Source organism: Camellia sinensis, chromosome 13, assembly GCF_055761805.1.
Source record: "Camellia sinensis isolate YWXY chromosome 13, ASM5576180v1, whole genome shotgun sequence".
NCBI lineage: Eukaryota > Viridiplantae > Streptophyta > Magnoliopsida > Ericales > Theaceae > Camellia > Camellia sinensis.
In genome coordinates, this window is record NC_138973.1 from 60,308,637 (window position 1) to 60,323,846 (window position 15,210).

General features: G+C 41.3%; 1 protein-coding gene across 1 annotated transcript; it reads left to right on the forward strand.

The window, feature by feature from the left end:
• The first annotated feature begins 403 nt into the window (after window positions 1-403).
• Window positions 404-2,677, forward strand: LOC114293305 (uncharacterized). The gene has a single exon (XM_028237342.2). The coding sequence runs from the start codon at window positions 404-406 to the stop codon at window positions 2,675-2,677; it is 2,274 nt and encodes a 757-aa protein (XP_028093143.2).
• The last annotated feature ends 12,533 nt before the right edge of the window (window positions 2,678-15,210 follow it).

Consider the following 15,210-nt stretch of genomic DNA (forward strand, 5'->3'; position numbering starts at 1 on the left):
TATTGGGACACAAATATGTTTAGTTTGTGTTTGTAGAGTAATTTTTGAGATAAAAAGTATGAAACTTGTTTGGTTTGCTTTTTTTAAAAAATGGTTTTGAAAAATTATTTTGGAGAGAAAGTTTTAAAAAAAGTGATTGATTTGATGTGTATGAGAAAGAGAGTGATTTTAGAAAATATGTAACCAAATAAAAATTTGAAATTTTTTTTAAAAAAAATTATTTAATTTGATTACACTTAAAAATTTGTTTGTATAAAATTTTTTCCAAAAATTTTTCTGAAAAAGAAATCAAACAAGACCAAAATTTCAACCAACCATGGCTGATCAACTACCCCCACAAGTCCACAACCTCCTTCCTGCTAATGATCACTTTGAAAACAGATAGAGAATAAGAAAGAAGAAGATGGCTGGGGTCGGCTGCACCGTCGATGGCAACCTGAATAACTCAAAATTCAGCCAGCCGATGCCGTTGATCGGCATCTACATAGCTACAGCATCTGCCACCTGTGCAATTGCCATGGCCGTCGATGCCTTCTACGGTTTTCGCCACCAGAAGTTATGGTTTCCATCAAAATACTTCTCTCTCAACGCCACCACTCTGACCCTCATAGCCATAGCTATCAAACTCTCAGTTGACCTCAACACCTCCATGCCCCGCCGCCAGGACCAGCTTGCCAAACTCAGTAGCTCCGCCTTGATCTGTACTGTAATGGGTAATTCAATTCCTTCTCTTGGAAACATGAAGAACAAAGAAATCCTCATGAACATCGTTGCTTTGGGAATCCTTGTCATCACTGCAATTGTCAACATCTGCATCCAATTGGATACTGGGGTAATCTATGTTTTTTGGAAAGAACATGCTCTGATTATGTTTCTCATGCTTGTTTTGCTTGCAACTATGAGTTCTACAGCTTTGACAGTTCCAACTACTAAGAAATATTTTGATCTGAAATATAATAAAAAACACAAAATAGCTCTGCAAGAATGTTCAGAAAATGATGTGAAATGTAGTGCTAGTGCTAAGAAACTGAGAAATGATCTTACGAGATTTTGGATGATGGCACATACCTGCAGCCCACAGTTTGTGATAGGGCGGTCTGCGACGTGCACTGCCTCAGGGGCGTTATGTCTTTTAGCTGCCATGACTTTAGCAGAAGCCACGCTTCGATCTTATTTCATGCCTTGGTCTATCAAATTTTGCAGTGGTGAGTCTGACTATATGTGGTCGACTACTTTGGTTCTTGTAACCCAAATTGTTGCAGTGATTGCAGGAACGATTGCCCCTGCTTTTAGATGGTTCACTGCTATCAATTTCAGGTGCCCTAAGAAAGCAAACAAGGCGTGTAAACCCACATTTCAAGTGGAAAAGTACTGGATTCAGATATTGGTAGAGTGGAAAGAGTGCCCATTAGCTTTACAAATCTGTGGCCAGTATGGAAGAAAACTTACCCATGATGTGAAAAATCTGATTCTGGACTTGTGTATTGGAATGCAGACCGGAATAGTGTTGGCGAGCAAATTGGTCAGTCTCGTTTCCATTTACTTTATGAGTTGGTTTCTGATAAGCTATCGTAGCTGCAAGAAACTGACGTGGTTTCTGCAACACAGCAATACTGTTGGAAACAATGACTCGGGATCTGAGTCACAGCCCGGTTCAGAGCTAGACCTCCGCCGTTTTGTTTTGTACCTTGAAGGAGAGGAAGAATTGGTGGATCTGATGATGGAAAACAATTGTGATGTTAGCCATTGGATTTTGATGGGGAAAAAGAGGCATCCAAAATTTCTCATACAACTTCTGGCGAAATCAACCTCTTCGCAAGAATTGAAGGGAGTGAGTGAGTTTGACAATGACCGAATTGCTTCTCTGGATGCCGAAGAACCTCCCAATTGTTGGGCTCTTCCAGTGGTGACACTAACGAGTATTGCAATTGCACTCCCCAATATTGACCATCATTCGATTAAACAGTTGATAAGGAGCGTCAACGAAGGCCTCATTTATGCCAGATTTGTAGAGAATAACTTGAATGCCGAAGGAGAATTTATAAACATTAGGAAGGCAGCGGAAATTGTGTGGTTAGGAATCGATCTTTATCACAAATGGCTAGATGTGGATCTCCACAAGATCGCTCTCCAAGAAAAAAACCCAGAAAAGGTACTCAAAGAGCTTGCTGATATTGCAAAGAACAGGTTCTTGGAATTCAGAAAGAAAGATGTTTATGTATGTCTAAGGGAAAGCCCTTCTCATTGGCCCATCAAGGTGCTGGCTGCGAATTCCATGTACAGAATATGTCAAACAATTCTGTTGGATTATGAAATGGGAGACTACAACGACAGTAGCGAGAGATTATTTGAGAGGTTGTCTAACATGATAGCTGACATATTAGGTGCTTGTCTCACCAACTTGCCAAGAGTTATACCCATGGATTGCCATCGCAGCACCATTGAAGAAAGGGAAGAAAGTGTTCGCCACGCAATTGTTCTTCTCGGTAAAGCACACAAGATTTTGGAAATGCTTGATCAACAACCACTTCCAAGTGCAGATCCAGAGCAATTGGCAAGTATTGATGCCTGGCGTTCATTAAGCAAGCAGAAGAACTCCCCAGAACCCATTTGTTCTTCAACAGTTAGTGATACAACTGCTTTTCGTTCATCCGATGTGTACCTATCCATTGACTAGAAATCAAATGACTGGCATGACTAAAGGCAGGTAACAGATTATGTAGTATAGATATTGAATGTTATTGAATACTTTCAGCTTCTTTTTTTTTGGTTATTTGTTTTCAAAATGTATGCTTTTGGAATTAAATACTCACAGCTAGTGTGCATACAGGAGTCAGAAAAGTAGAGATAATATTTACTAGATGTGAGAAACACACTGTGCAAACTTAGTAGAACTGAAAACTCAATATTATGCCTCATACCAAGTGGAAAGCAACTGAGCATATAATATGGAAAGTGTTGTGCAAATCTGTAGAAATTTAATGTATAAAGAGAAATATTTAATGTATAAAGAGAAATAGAGAATTGTATTATTGATTGATTTATATTGATATCTATTACAATGATTCATGATTCCTATATATAGAAGAGGGTGAGTGTGTAGTAGGTAAGGAGTAGGTGAAGTGGAGGTGGTAGTGGTGTAGTGGGTTAGGTTTAGTGGAGTAGGTGAGGTGGTAGTGGTGTAGTGGGTTAGGTTTAGTGGAGTAGGTTTAAGTGGGTGAAGTAGGTGGAGAGTAGGTGGATTTTAACAGCCCCCCGCAAACTCAAGGGGGATAGGAACTAACCAACTTGAGTTTGGAGAGAGTAACAAAATAAGAAAATATATAAAAATAAAAGAGGATAAGAGACACTGTATGGTCGTGTCAGACCATTGGTGAAGACACTGGATGGTGGTGTCATAACGTTGTAGAGGACACTGTATAGGGGTGTCATAACCATGTAGAGGACACTGTATGGTGGTGTCATAACGGTGTAGAGGACACTGGATGGCGGTGTCAGACCGATGTAGAAGACAGTTTATGGGGTCATGTCGGACCGTTGTAGCAGACAATGTTGTGACAGTTGTGGTGACAGTTTACGGAGTCTTGCTGGACCCTTGTAGAAACTAACCGGAATCAATGTCGGGACAGTTTACAGAGTCTTGTCGGACCCATGAAGGAGCTAACCGGAATCAATGTCGGGACAGTTTACAGAGTCTTGTCGGACCCATGAAGGAGCTAACCGGAATCAATGTCGGGACAGTTTACAGAGTCTTGTCGGACCCCTAAAAAGTCGCACCCTCAAAAGGTGTGCCCAATCTTTCAAAAGGCGTGCCTAATCCATAAAAAGGTGTGCCATAAAAAGGCGTGCCCAATCCATAAAAAGACGTGCCATCAAAAGGCGCGCCCACTTCATCAAAAGACGTGCCCGACAGAAAGCGTCGAGCCATCAAAAGGGGCGCCTGACACGCGGCGATGCACGTGATTGACAGAGCGCGTGTCGGCCTCGTCGTCTCTGTCTTTATAAACCAAAGCGAAGTCTGAGGCTTGGAAGCATAACAAACCAGTTGAAACCTCTTCGTTCTCTGTAACATTCTGTAACCAACCCTTCTCTGAAACACTCAGCAACCCAAAAACATGGCTTCTTCTTCCCGTTCAGCTACCCAGAACATAGCCTCTTCTTCCCGTGGTCTGCTCACTCTCTTTCCCGACCTCAACGAGTCAACAAGAGAGATAACTGGTGCGGTGGCCTGTGAACCTCAACCAAACACCTCTGGTTTTGCTCCGTTGAACTTTCCGATGCGGTCGGTGGAGCAAAAAATGGCAGTGCAAACGGATATTGAAGCTAATCAGTATACATTGAAGTCCTGTGTTGAAACTATGACTGCGGTCACAAACTTGTCGCACCGGCTGCAGAGTAGGACAAATGAGGTGCAGCAGTTAAACGCCCAACTGGCTCTGCTCCAACGCATGTATAAGGATGCGCGAGCAGAGATAAGTATGCTAAAGGCGGAAAATAAGGAGCTGAAGCGGAAGGCCACCGTTATGTTCCGATTTGGAGGTCCGCCATATGCTGTAGTGGAGGAGCAGGGTGGAGTGATCGTGCCCAGTGGAGTGGGAAACATGGAGGCAACACCGTCAAGGGCCGCCCAGGACGGAGGCAAGAAGAAAAGACCGGCGGAATAGGCGAAAAAGTGAGATCGGTGGGTGGCCGTCTGCAGAAAAGAAAACAAATCTTGTGGTGTTGTGGTTGGTGTTGTTGTGGTTGTTTTTTTTTTTTTTTTTTTTGTTAAAATTGTGATCGGGGTTGATCCCTGAGATGAATAAAAGATGGTTTGGTGTGCAAAGCTATATGGTATGAATGGAATTTGAAAAAGATTAAAAAATAATGTGAAAGAAAAATAAAGAAAGAAATAATAAAAATATATTTGAAATCAAAATGAAAGATGGGGGAAATAAGGAAAGTGGTTTGGAGAAAATAAATAAAAATAATGGATTTTGAAATCAAACGGAGGAGAGAGAGGGGACAAGCCCATGTGAGAGAAAGAAGGGAAAAATGATAGCCGATGCACCCAAAAATAATCTAGCTGCTATCCACAGGCTCTTAGGGGAAGGAAATGGTAGCAAGAGACGGCCAACACCATATATGGCTATAGCAAAGAAATGGAGTATCAAGCTCAATGGGCTAGGATTTAGACCAGAGAGTAAAGCCACTGGTCCTGTTGAACACACACCTCCAAGGCTCAAATAATCAAAACATGCTTCACGCATTTCCTTCCTTGCTTGATCAGGAGATGCACAAAACACCTTATACAGGGCTCCAGTCATTCCTCCACCAGTTAAAGGATGACGCATGTTGAAAGCATCACCTATTAATAGTGCTCCAGGAGTAGGGTAAGGAGCAGCTGACATACTTCTATTGGGCATTGTTCTAATACTTCCCTTATCAATTGCAGCTATAAATGAATCATGCAGCTCAGGTGGAACCTGGGGAGCCACCAGAGGGAAGCAAAGCCGAAGGCTGTAAAAGCGAAAAAGGAAAAGAAAGCTCCGGCTAAGACAAAAGCTGCTGCGCCAAAAAAGCCGCTGTGAAGCCCAAGCCAGCGGCAAAGGCCAAGCCAGCTGCGAAGCCAAAAGCTGCTGTGAAACCGAAGGCTGCCGTGAAGCTGAAAGCTGCAGTGAAGCTCAAGGCTGTGGCGAAGCCCAAACCAAAGCCGAAGGCGAAGGATCCTAACAAGAGGCAAATGAGCATGGAGGAGAAGCATAGATTGAGTGTTGGGTTGCAGAGTTTGCCCCAGGAAAAGATGCCACAGTTAGTGCAGATTATGAAGAAGAGGAATTCACATTGGCCTCAAGAGAGAGGATTTAGGCAGTGATGGGAAGGTATGTGTAGAAAATAAGCGGAATAGGTTGAGGTCCGGCGGGCGACCAAGGCGAGGTTGCCGCCCGCCGGTGAAACGAAAAATACTAAGTGCTTAACCTTGCTCTGATACCATGTAGAAATTTAATGTATAAAGAGAAATAGAGAATTGTATTATTGATTGATTTATATTGATATCTATTACAATGATTCATGATTCCTATATATAGAAGAGGGTGAGTGTGTAGTAGGTAAGGAGTAGGTGAAGTGGAGGTGGTAGTGGTGTAGTGGGTTAGGTTTAGTGGAGTAGGTGAGGTGGTAGTGGTGTAGTGGGTTAGGTTTAGTGGAGTAGGTTTAAGTGGGTGAAGTAGGTGGAGAGTAGGTGGATTTTAACAAAATCATTCTTACTCAAGAAATTATCCACACTCTGAAACAAAAAAGGAAAGTAAGGGTGTATGAAAACGAAAACTAACCTAAAAAAGTTGTATGCTGTGTTTAGCTGGAATTTCCTGAAAAGAACCTGGAGAAATTACAAATTTCCACAAGAACTGGGATAAATAAATAGTGGATTGTGTGACCAGTGTCAACTATTCTGTGCTCTGGAACAATGAGGCATTGCCTCCCCTCATCCTTGGTAGAGGTCTTTGCCAAGGAGGTCCCTTGTCACCCTATTTTGTTTGTTCTTCTAATGAAAAGATTCTCCCACATGATTCAACAAAAAGCGGTTGAGAAACGATGGATTAGTTCAGAAGCCTTCTAACCTAATATGGTATCACCTTCGCTCATCTCTTTCACAATGATCTTATCCCATTTTCTGAGGCTGAGGAAGGTTAACCGGGACTGAGATGTTATATAGAAATCGTGCAGGACTAATATGACCTCTCTGTTCAAAAGATAAATTTAAATAAATCAAAATATTATGGTTCACCGAATACCTCTAGAAGTAAGGCCTTAGCTCTCATTTTTAACAGTGTTGTGATCTTGATTGATGACCAAGGGAAGTACTTGGGTGTCCCTTGTTTCACACAATGAGAACATTCAACAAAGATTGGCTACTTCTGGCTACTTTAATTCACTATGTTTTACAAACAAAAAGCTTACTTTGTATTCTTTGTCCTTGTTTAAGTCTCTTGTTATAACACTAAGAACTTTAACTCCAAAAATTTTCTAGAAGGTTCCCCTTCATCTAATTGCACCCCTCTTATTAAGTGCAGAACTCTTTGTTATCCCAAACAATTGGTGTGTGTGTGTGTGTGTGGGGGGGGGGGGGGGGGGGGGTTGTTTCTAGACATCCATCTTATGAGCATATTGGCTAGGATTAAGTTAGGTTGGAGACTTCTATCACAACCTAATACACTTTGACCCAAAATAATTAAAACTAAATACTTTTCTACTGTCTCTGTGCTCCAAGCCCAACACATTGGGGTTGGCGTGGTATCAGTGAGGTGACTAAAGTACTTAAATAAGGGCTTTGTATGGAGGATTGGTAACGATCCTAGTCTTTCAGTCTAGGAGGATCATTGGGTTGGCCCCTATAAGCTCAGCAATCAGGTTCTTCAGCCTATCCCTAGGGATTTACTTTCTCTTTGAGTCAAGGACCCGATTGTTACTAGTAATATTAGTTGGGACCTTCATCGGATTTCTTCTATTTTACTTATGCATATTTGCCAAACTGTTTCAGCCATTTGTATTCCGTTCCCCATGTAATCAGAAATATTTACACAAAAATGAATCCCAAGCTACATTTTGTTCTTATTACATGCACACAGCATGCTTTTACTCTGTAACTTTATCTGCAAAATAGCTTCAACTCAATATATCAACCATCTTGAACCTGGAGATTATTTTGACGTGTTACTTTGAAAACTGTGTTCTTAACACTTGTATCGTTCCTTATAGGCTCATACCATTGGCTTCAAAATTTGCACTTTGCAGTGACCCTTTCTTTTCTCTATAAAGTATTTGCACTCACATTTAGAAAAATGTGTTCTAAATTCTAATTTTTCAGCTGAAAGTTGTGCTGTTGTATCTTCTAACTCGGAACTAAACTGCCCTTAGTGGAAATATCTTCCCTTGCACCCCAGCATCTTAAAATTATAAACTGCAGAATCAATAATTCAAAATTTTACCAGGATCAAACACAAAGCATGATGTAAACCTTTCTGAAATCACTCCGAAGACTTACTAGGATAAGAACACAAGGTTTGCCAATTGATTTCCAATTGGAATCGATTTGTTTGATAAATAGTTATTTGTTCATAGTATTTTGTGCACATTACGTAAAGTACACCCATCATAAGAGCTTGAAAATTATACATCCCATTATTGCACAAGCCTTAAAACTGAACCTTTCCTGTGTAATTTACCACATGACGGAGCAATTAATTTCTCATAGAATGCTCAAACCAACCCACTTAAGTGAAAATGTTGATTGAATCAAATGCCAAGTATTTTCATATGGTTAACCAACAATACTATTTGTTCACAGCGTTGTATTGGATCTCCTTTTTTTTTTGATAAATAAAAATATATATAGGCACTAGGGGTGCAATCCATATATGAAGAAAATATATCTCAAGTATACATCAAAAACCTATTCAAAGTCCAAAAATTGGTTCAAGGATGAATTGACCACTCCTTAAACCAACTATTGAATAAAGACAAAAATCTACTTTTTAATCTAAAAATGGGCTTTTCCGTTGTGTTGGCTCTTTTCCCTGACAAAAAAATGATTTTTAATCTTGAAATTTGATATTTGTAATTGTTAAGTGTGTTTGAGGGCTTAAACAAAGCAAAATAGATGTAGAACAAACACTGTTCTAATGGTGTTCAAGTGGTGAAAGTCCAGAGACCAGAACAAGCACGGCCTGAAGCATCACTCCAACTGTTCAAGGGTGTACAAGCGGTGAAATCCAAAGAGCAGTCCAAGCACCACTCGAGCAGTCTGGTTTCCTAATTCGATGAGTCAAATTCGAACTGCCATATCTCCCTGATTTGAACTTTGATTTAAGCCCACTATCATTGGAAAGTTGCGGAAGTATAGTGTTGCATGACATCGGCTTCATCAAGAAATTCCAAGTATTTTTTGAGTTATGATTAAAAGAGTGAAGAGTTGTCTATTTGCCAACTCAGCAATTTGTTGTATAAGTTTGTCCAGCACATTTTGGCTCCAATTCTTCCCACTTTTTTCCCAGCTGGACTTCCACATGTTTTTTGAGTTTCAAGGGTATCCATGCTTCACATTGGAGTATTGTTTACAAAGAAAAAAGTGAAAGGTATCCATCGTGGGAAAATAGCATTCGCATTTTCATTGCACTATTTGAATCTGTCAGCATATGGATGCAAGGCTGATTGCAGTTCATGAGGGTTTTCAGTTCTCAATTGCTTTAATACTCATTGATTGAAATCTTGGGTCGAGGGAGGAGAGACCATTGCATTTGTAATGAGAGTTTTCTTCGTATTTGAGAGTTGTGCAGAGGCTCTGTTATTGCTCTGCACTTTGAGGGCTACCACTTTCTTTGTATTGTGAATCAGTGTAACCTATATTACATTTTGGAGCTGAAAGAGTGACACTGGCAAGTCCATCCATCATCATCATTTCCACTCATCAGCCAATTATGGTTAGAGGGGCAAGGAAAACTGAGCTTCTGTGAAGTCCGGTGGTCAAGAAGATCTTTCTACATTCAAATGAATGGCTGATGGTGCACATAACCACTTATGAAGTGAAGATTGAATGGTAGTTCGTGGAAACAAAAGGCCAAGTTGAAAGTGCACCAGGGTTAAAGGTTGTAACTTGCAAGTCACTTTGCATTTCCACATAAAAATACTTTTCTCATTGTGGATGCGTTTATGGTTATAACACGCCGAAACTGATGAGTTTATTTATACTTTGTGTCATTGAGCTTCACTTTCAGTTGGTTAGCCTGGAATAAAAATTCGCATTTGGATTAGACTTTTAAACTTTCTTTTAGAGAAAAATTGAAATGATTGTCTTATTGACTTTTTAAATTATTTTTATAACTATGTTTGCCAAAAAGCATCGTTTTAGCCTATGCCTGACTGCATTTAGTTGTTAAGGTGCTCCGTATAAATACAAACAGTATATGTACATTGAAAGATACTATAAACTCAAATTGAAATTGAGACATTTCTGCAAAGCTTTTGTCTTTCTTTTCTTTGCTTTTCCAATACTTTCTTGGCAACCAAACAAGACGAGAAACCGGGAACACAATAATAGATCATCAAATTCTTCGACTTTGAATTATAATAATAAATAAATAAATAAATAAGCAAAAATTTCTCATTCCCAATTCCAGTCTCTAATAAAAACCCCTCATTGGTTAGGGTTTAAAAAAAAAAAAAAAAAGAGCTGGAATCCAATGACGCCATGATAATAACTTTGTGAATCAATCAATTGCCTTCATCTTTCTTCTTGGGCTTGCGATAATTCTCTTCGAAGTGCTTTGCGATTGCAACCCCCGAGTTGACAAGCTTGTGAATGTTTGGAACGCTGTAGTTCTGCGCAACGTACACTCCGAACACAGTCCCCACCACAAATTGAAAACTGCTTCTGATTAAACCCATCGAGGATACAGAGAGATTTGTAATGTAATTACGAGATTTGTTTTCTAGGGTTTTACACTTCGGATTTGCAGAGTTTAATTTCAGGGGATTTATTAAGGTTTTGTATGACCCCTTGCCCAAGGCTTGAGAATTAAGAGGGGGTATGGAATTCTCTGCTTGCGGCGATTTGTGACAATCAGGTGGACTCCGCAATGAAATGCACGACTAATGTTACAGAGTCTAAAATTTTTACTAAGTGAATGTTCGGTTTGTGTTTGTAGGGTAATTTTTGAGATAAAAGGTACGAAAATTTATTTGGTTTGTCTTTTTTTAGAAATGATTTTAGAAAATTATTTTGGGCAGAGAGTTTTAAAAAAAGGTGATTGATTTGATTTGTATAAGAGAGATAGAGTAATTTTGAAAAGTAGGTAACCAAACAAAATTTTGAGAATTTTTTTTGAAAAAATTTGTTTGGTTTGATTACTCTTGAAAATTTGTTTATAGAGAATTTTTCTCAAAAATTTTTTTTGAAGAACAAACCAAACAAGGCCTAAATGTCTGGGTTTGGAACTTATACAATGTGAGTCTCATGTGAATCTCACATTCATGTGAGATATTTATAGAAATTTTGAAATTTCTAACATTTTTGACACTCTTGGGCCTAAAGCAAAATTTCAAATGAGGCTTTTTATTTTTTATTTTTTATTTCTAAATTTTAATAAATAATATTAATGATGTTTTGGAAAACTCTAGGGACCAGATTTATTACCCAGAATTTTTTGGGTGGACAGTTATATAGTGTGGATTAAATTTGTGTGGTGTTAGGGTTTATACGTAGAATAAATTTGAATCATAAAATAAAAATTTTGAATAATTTTTAGATTAATAAGGGGGCATTCTATTCTTATGTTTTACATTATATAATTTTTTATTTAAAATATATATTTACCACTATGTCATGAATGAAGATTTTACTTAAATTTGTCCGTAAATCTGAGTTTTCCATTGAAGTGTTTAAATATAACCTTAGGACTCCAAAAACCTCAAATGTGACCTTAATTCAAACAATAAGAAATTATTTTGTTTTTAAGACAAAATAATTATAAATAGTTTACTATTAGATAAACATAACACCACATAACAAATATACATATAACTTTTCTAAGATAGGAAAAATTATTATATAAGTTCACTTCATATCTTACGTGCTATATCCTTGTAATTTTATTAGTTATTGAGAGGGTAATTTTTGGTAAAAATTGGGCCGAGCTATAAGATGGGCTTTGTGGCCCAAAGTGCCAAAAGCTTGGTGAAAAGGCCGCAATGTTACTCCGGCCCGGGGAAGGCCGCAATGTTACTCCGGCCCAGGGAAGGCCGCAATGTTACTCCAGCCCAGGAGAGGCAAGGCTACTCCGGCCTAAGAGAGACAAAGTTACTTCGGCACAGTGACTGTAAAAGATACTTCGGTCCGAAAGCAACTTGGAGTTATACCGGTATTGGGGTTAGACCGGCCGAAAGTCGTTGGTCCGGTCTAAGACCGTACCATGGGTTCTACATGGAAAGCTGAGATAAGAAAGGGAAAACACAAGGACCGAACTAAGGATGAGTTCGGTTTATTCAGTGGCTCTGCATAGCCAAGCTTATTTCGGTCATATAGTAGTTCGGCCAAAGTAAAAACCATCCCACTTGGTTTAAGCAGTGGGAGAGGGTGTAAAAGGATAAGCATTATCCTTAGGAGTATGAATTCTAGGAGGACTCTGCATGGAGAAATACAAGTCCTACTAGGATTGTGCCACAGGAAACTTATAAAAGCTCACAAACATCACCTTGGAGGAGGTAATTGAACACAATTTTTCTGAGAACATAGAGCTTTTGTCTATCTGTCAAGTTACTGACTTAGGCATCGGAGAGGTTTCCGGCACACACCCGCTGGCTAGCTCACGTTTGTGTTTTTAGGTGAGAAAGCGACGTCGTACGGAGAAGCGTGGACTTGGTCAACAGGATTATACAAGGAGAATTATTTCCTCCCCGTACAATTGGCGCCGTCTGTGGGAACAAACAGACAAGAACAAAAACCTCTTGACTAAGCTTCTCCTTTTCTCAATCAATGGCACACATTGAAGAACTACCGCAGTCCGCCGTCGACGGGCTAACTCCAGACGGGGGCGCAAGGCGAGAAGGATTACCCTCTGTCCCTCCTATGGCAGATCTGGAGCCCCAACAACATAACTCCAGGAGGAGTGGCAGGGGAAGGCGGAATAACAGCCCTCGTCACTCTCAAAGTCCTGACAGGCAAAGGAGGAGGATTGATCCTCAAGCCCTGGAAGATCGCGTGAAGGAGCAAGATGAACTAATTCGGAAGATGGCGGCGGACATGGAGGCTTTGAAACGCCAGATGAAGACTAAAGATGTGGCGACAGGAGAGGGGCGCAAGCACAAGACGCCCCCTCGCCACTGAGAGAATCGTAGTAGGAATACTACACCCTCCCAAGGAGAGAGCAGAAGCCTCAGGACAGGCGACACTCATTCCTTATCTTCCAGAACTCGTCACTCCAGGTCTGAGAGGACGAGATCCGAAAGATCATACACTGAAGGAAGCACGTATTGGCCTTCGCACTCACACCAAACCAGATCTAGACAGACAGAGCTGCCCCGGTCATCCGACTTACGAACCGTGCTCGAAGAAAAAGCACGATGCAAGGAGGATGCCAGGGCACGCGATCCACACAGAGTCTCTGCCTTACAACGGTTGGCTCCTCGGACGCATGGAAGCGTCGAGGTTGGAATGCCAATACCGCGCCCAGCATATGAACCAACGGACAAAGCCTTAGCAAGACTACAGACTTCGCCGTTTGTTCCCGCAATTGAAAACGCGCCCCTACCATCAGGCTTCCTTCAGCCGAAATTCACTACATATGAAGGGAAGACGGACCCGTATTCACACTTGAGCCACTTTCGCCAAGTCATGGCTGTGTACAGGCGAAACGAGGCCTTAATGTGTATACTCTTCCCGTCAAGCCTTGGCGACCTAGGCTTGACTTGGTTCGAAAAGCTCCCAGAGGGCAGCATAGCCTCCTGGGCCCAATTGGCAGAAGCGTTCGTAACAAGGTTTCGAACAAACACTAAAACGCCGGTGGAAATAGACCAGTTGCTCTCCATCGACATGGGTGAAAAAGAGACCCTCAGATCTTACAACAGTCGCTACTGGGAGATATTCAATCAGATTGGAGACTGCCCCACCAATCTAGCCATTGCGCAGTATAAAAGAGGCCTTCCAGTCGGAAACAGACTAAGGGACTCGATCACCATGACGCCACCCCTTACCATGGAAGCCCTGATGGAGAGAGTGCATCAGCACATCAGGGTAGAAGAGGATGGCGCACGTGCCAAAGCAAAATCTAGTGCAACCGCAGTACCAGAAAAGAAGACCTCAGCAAAGGTCAACACAGTAGATCGGCAGAATAAAAACGGGCGTGGCAAACGAGATAACGGAGAAGACCCAGACAAAAGATGGTTGAGAATCCGCACTGCCATAACAACGGTGTTCAAAAAACCAATATATCGGATTCTGAGCGAAATAAAAGATGAGTCTTTCGTCAAGTGGCCAGCCAAGCTAGGGGAAGCTCAGAAAGATTACGACGACAGATCACGGTGCACCTTCCACAAAGAAAAGGGGCACCGAACTGAGAATTGCACACCGTTAAGACAACACTTGGAAGAGTTGGTGGCAGCAGGCCACTTGGACAAATATATTGAAGGAGGGACGCAACCAGCCCTCCAAGATCATAATAACCATCCCAACGGAATGCCAATCGATGCACCGCCTCAAGGTATTATCAATGTCATACATGGAGTTTTTGAACCTGAGCGCGTATGCGAGCTCAGAGGGTTAATCAAAAAGGCTGAGCACTTTAGAGAAGTGCTAGGTGCCCGACCTACCACCAAGAAAGGGAAGACAGAGGCAACAAACGTCATGTCTTTTTCGGATAAAGACCTGGATCGAATATACTGTCCTCACAATGATGCTCTGGTTGTCACTCTCCGAGTCAAAGATTTTGACGTCAAGCAGATTCTGATCGACCAGGGTAGTTCATGTGAGATCATGTACTACGAAACATTCAAACAGTTGAAGCTGCAAGACAAAGACTTGGCGCCTGCAGCTTCTCCCCTAATTGGATTCAACTCCATGCCAGAATGGCCCGTCGGTAAAATAATTCTTCCGGTCAGAGCAGGAAGCGAAACAAAACAAGTGGAGTTCTGGGTATTGAAGGTCCCCTCCACTTACAACATCATCTTAGGCAGAACATGGCTGCATGCCATGCGTTCGGTAGCGTCATCATACCATCAGGTAATGCGGTTCCCCAACGACACCGGTATAATTGAAGAAGTCTATGGAGATCAGATCATGTCAAAACAATGTTTCGCCACGGTGAATGGCAGCCGCGCTGCCAAAGGATATGTTCATTCGGTGGAAGAACTAGAAAGTAATGAACTATTCGCGGACGTCGGTAAAGAGGCTGATCAGAAAGCGTTAGAGGACTTGGTGGAGGTAAAAATAGATGAGAAGAACCCGGATAAGTTCTTCTTGCTTGGCTCATCGTTGTCCAGCACTGAGAGATTAGAGGTCTTGGAATTCTTGACCTCTAACATCGAAGTGTTTGCCTGGACACCTTACGACATGCCAGGTATTGATCCAAACTTCATCAGTCACCAACTCAATGTCCACCCATCCGCCAGACCAGTCATTCAACGCACACGCAGATCGACACTCCACCACGCCGAAATAATGGCAGAAGAGGTAGGCAACCT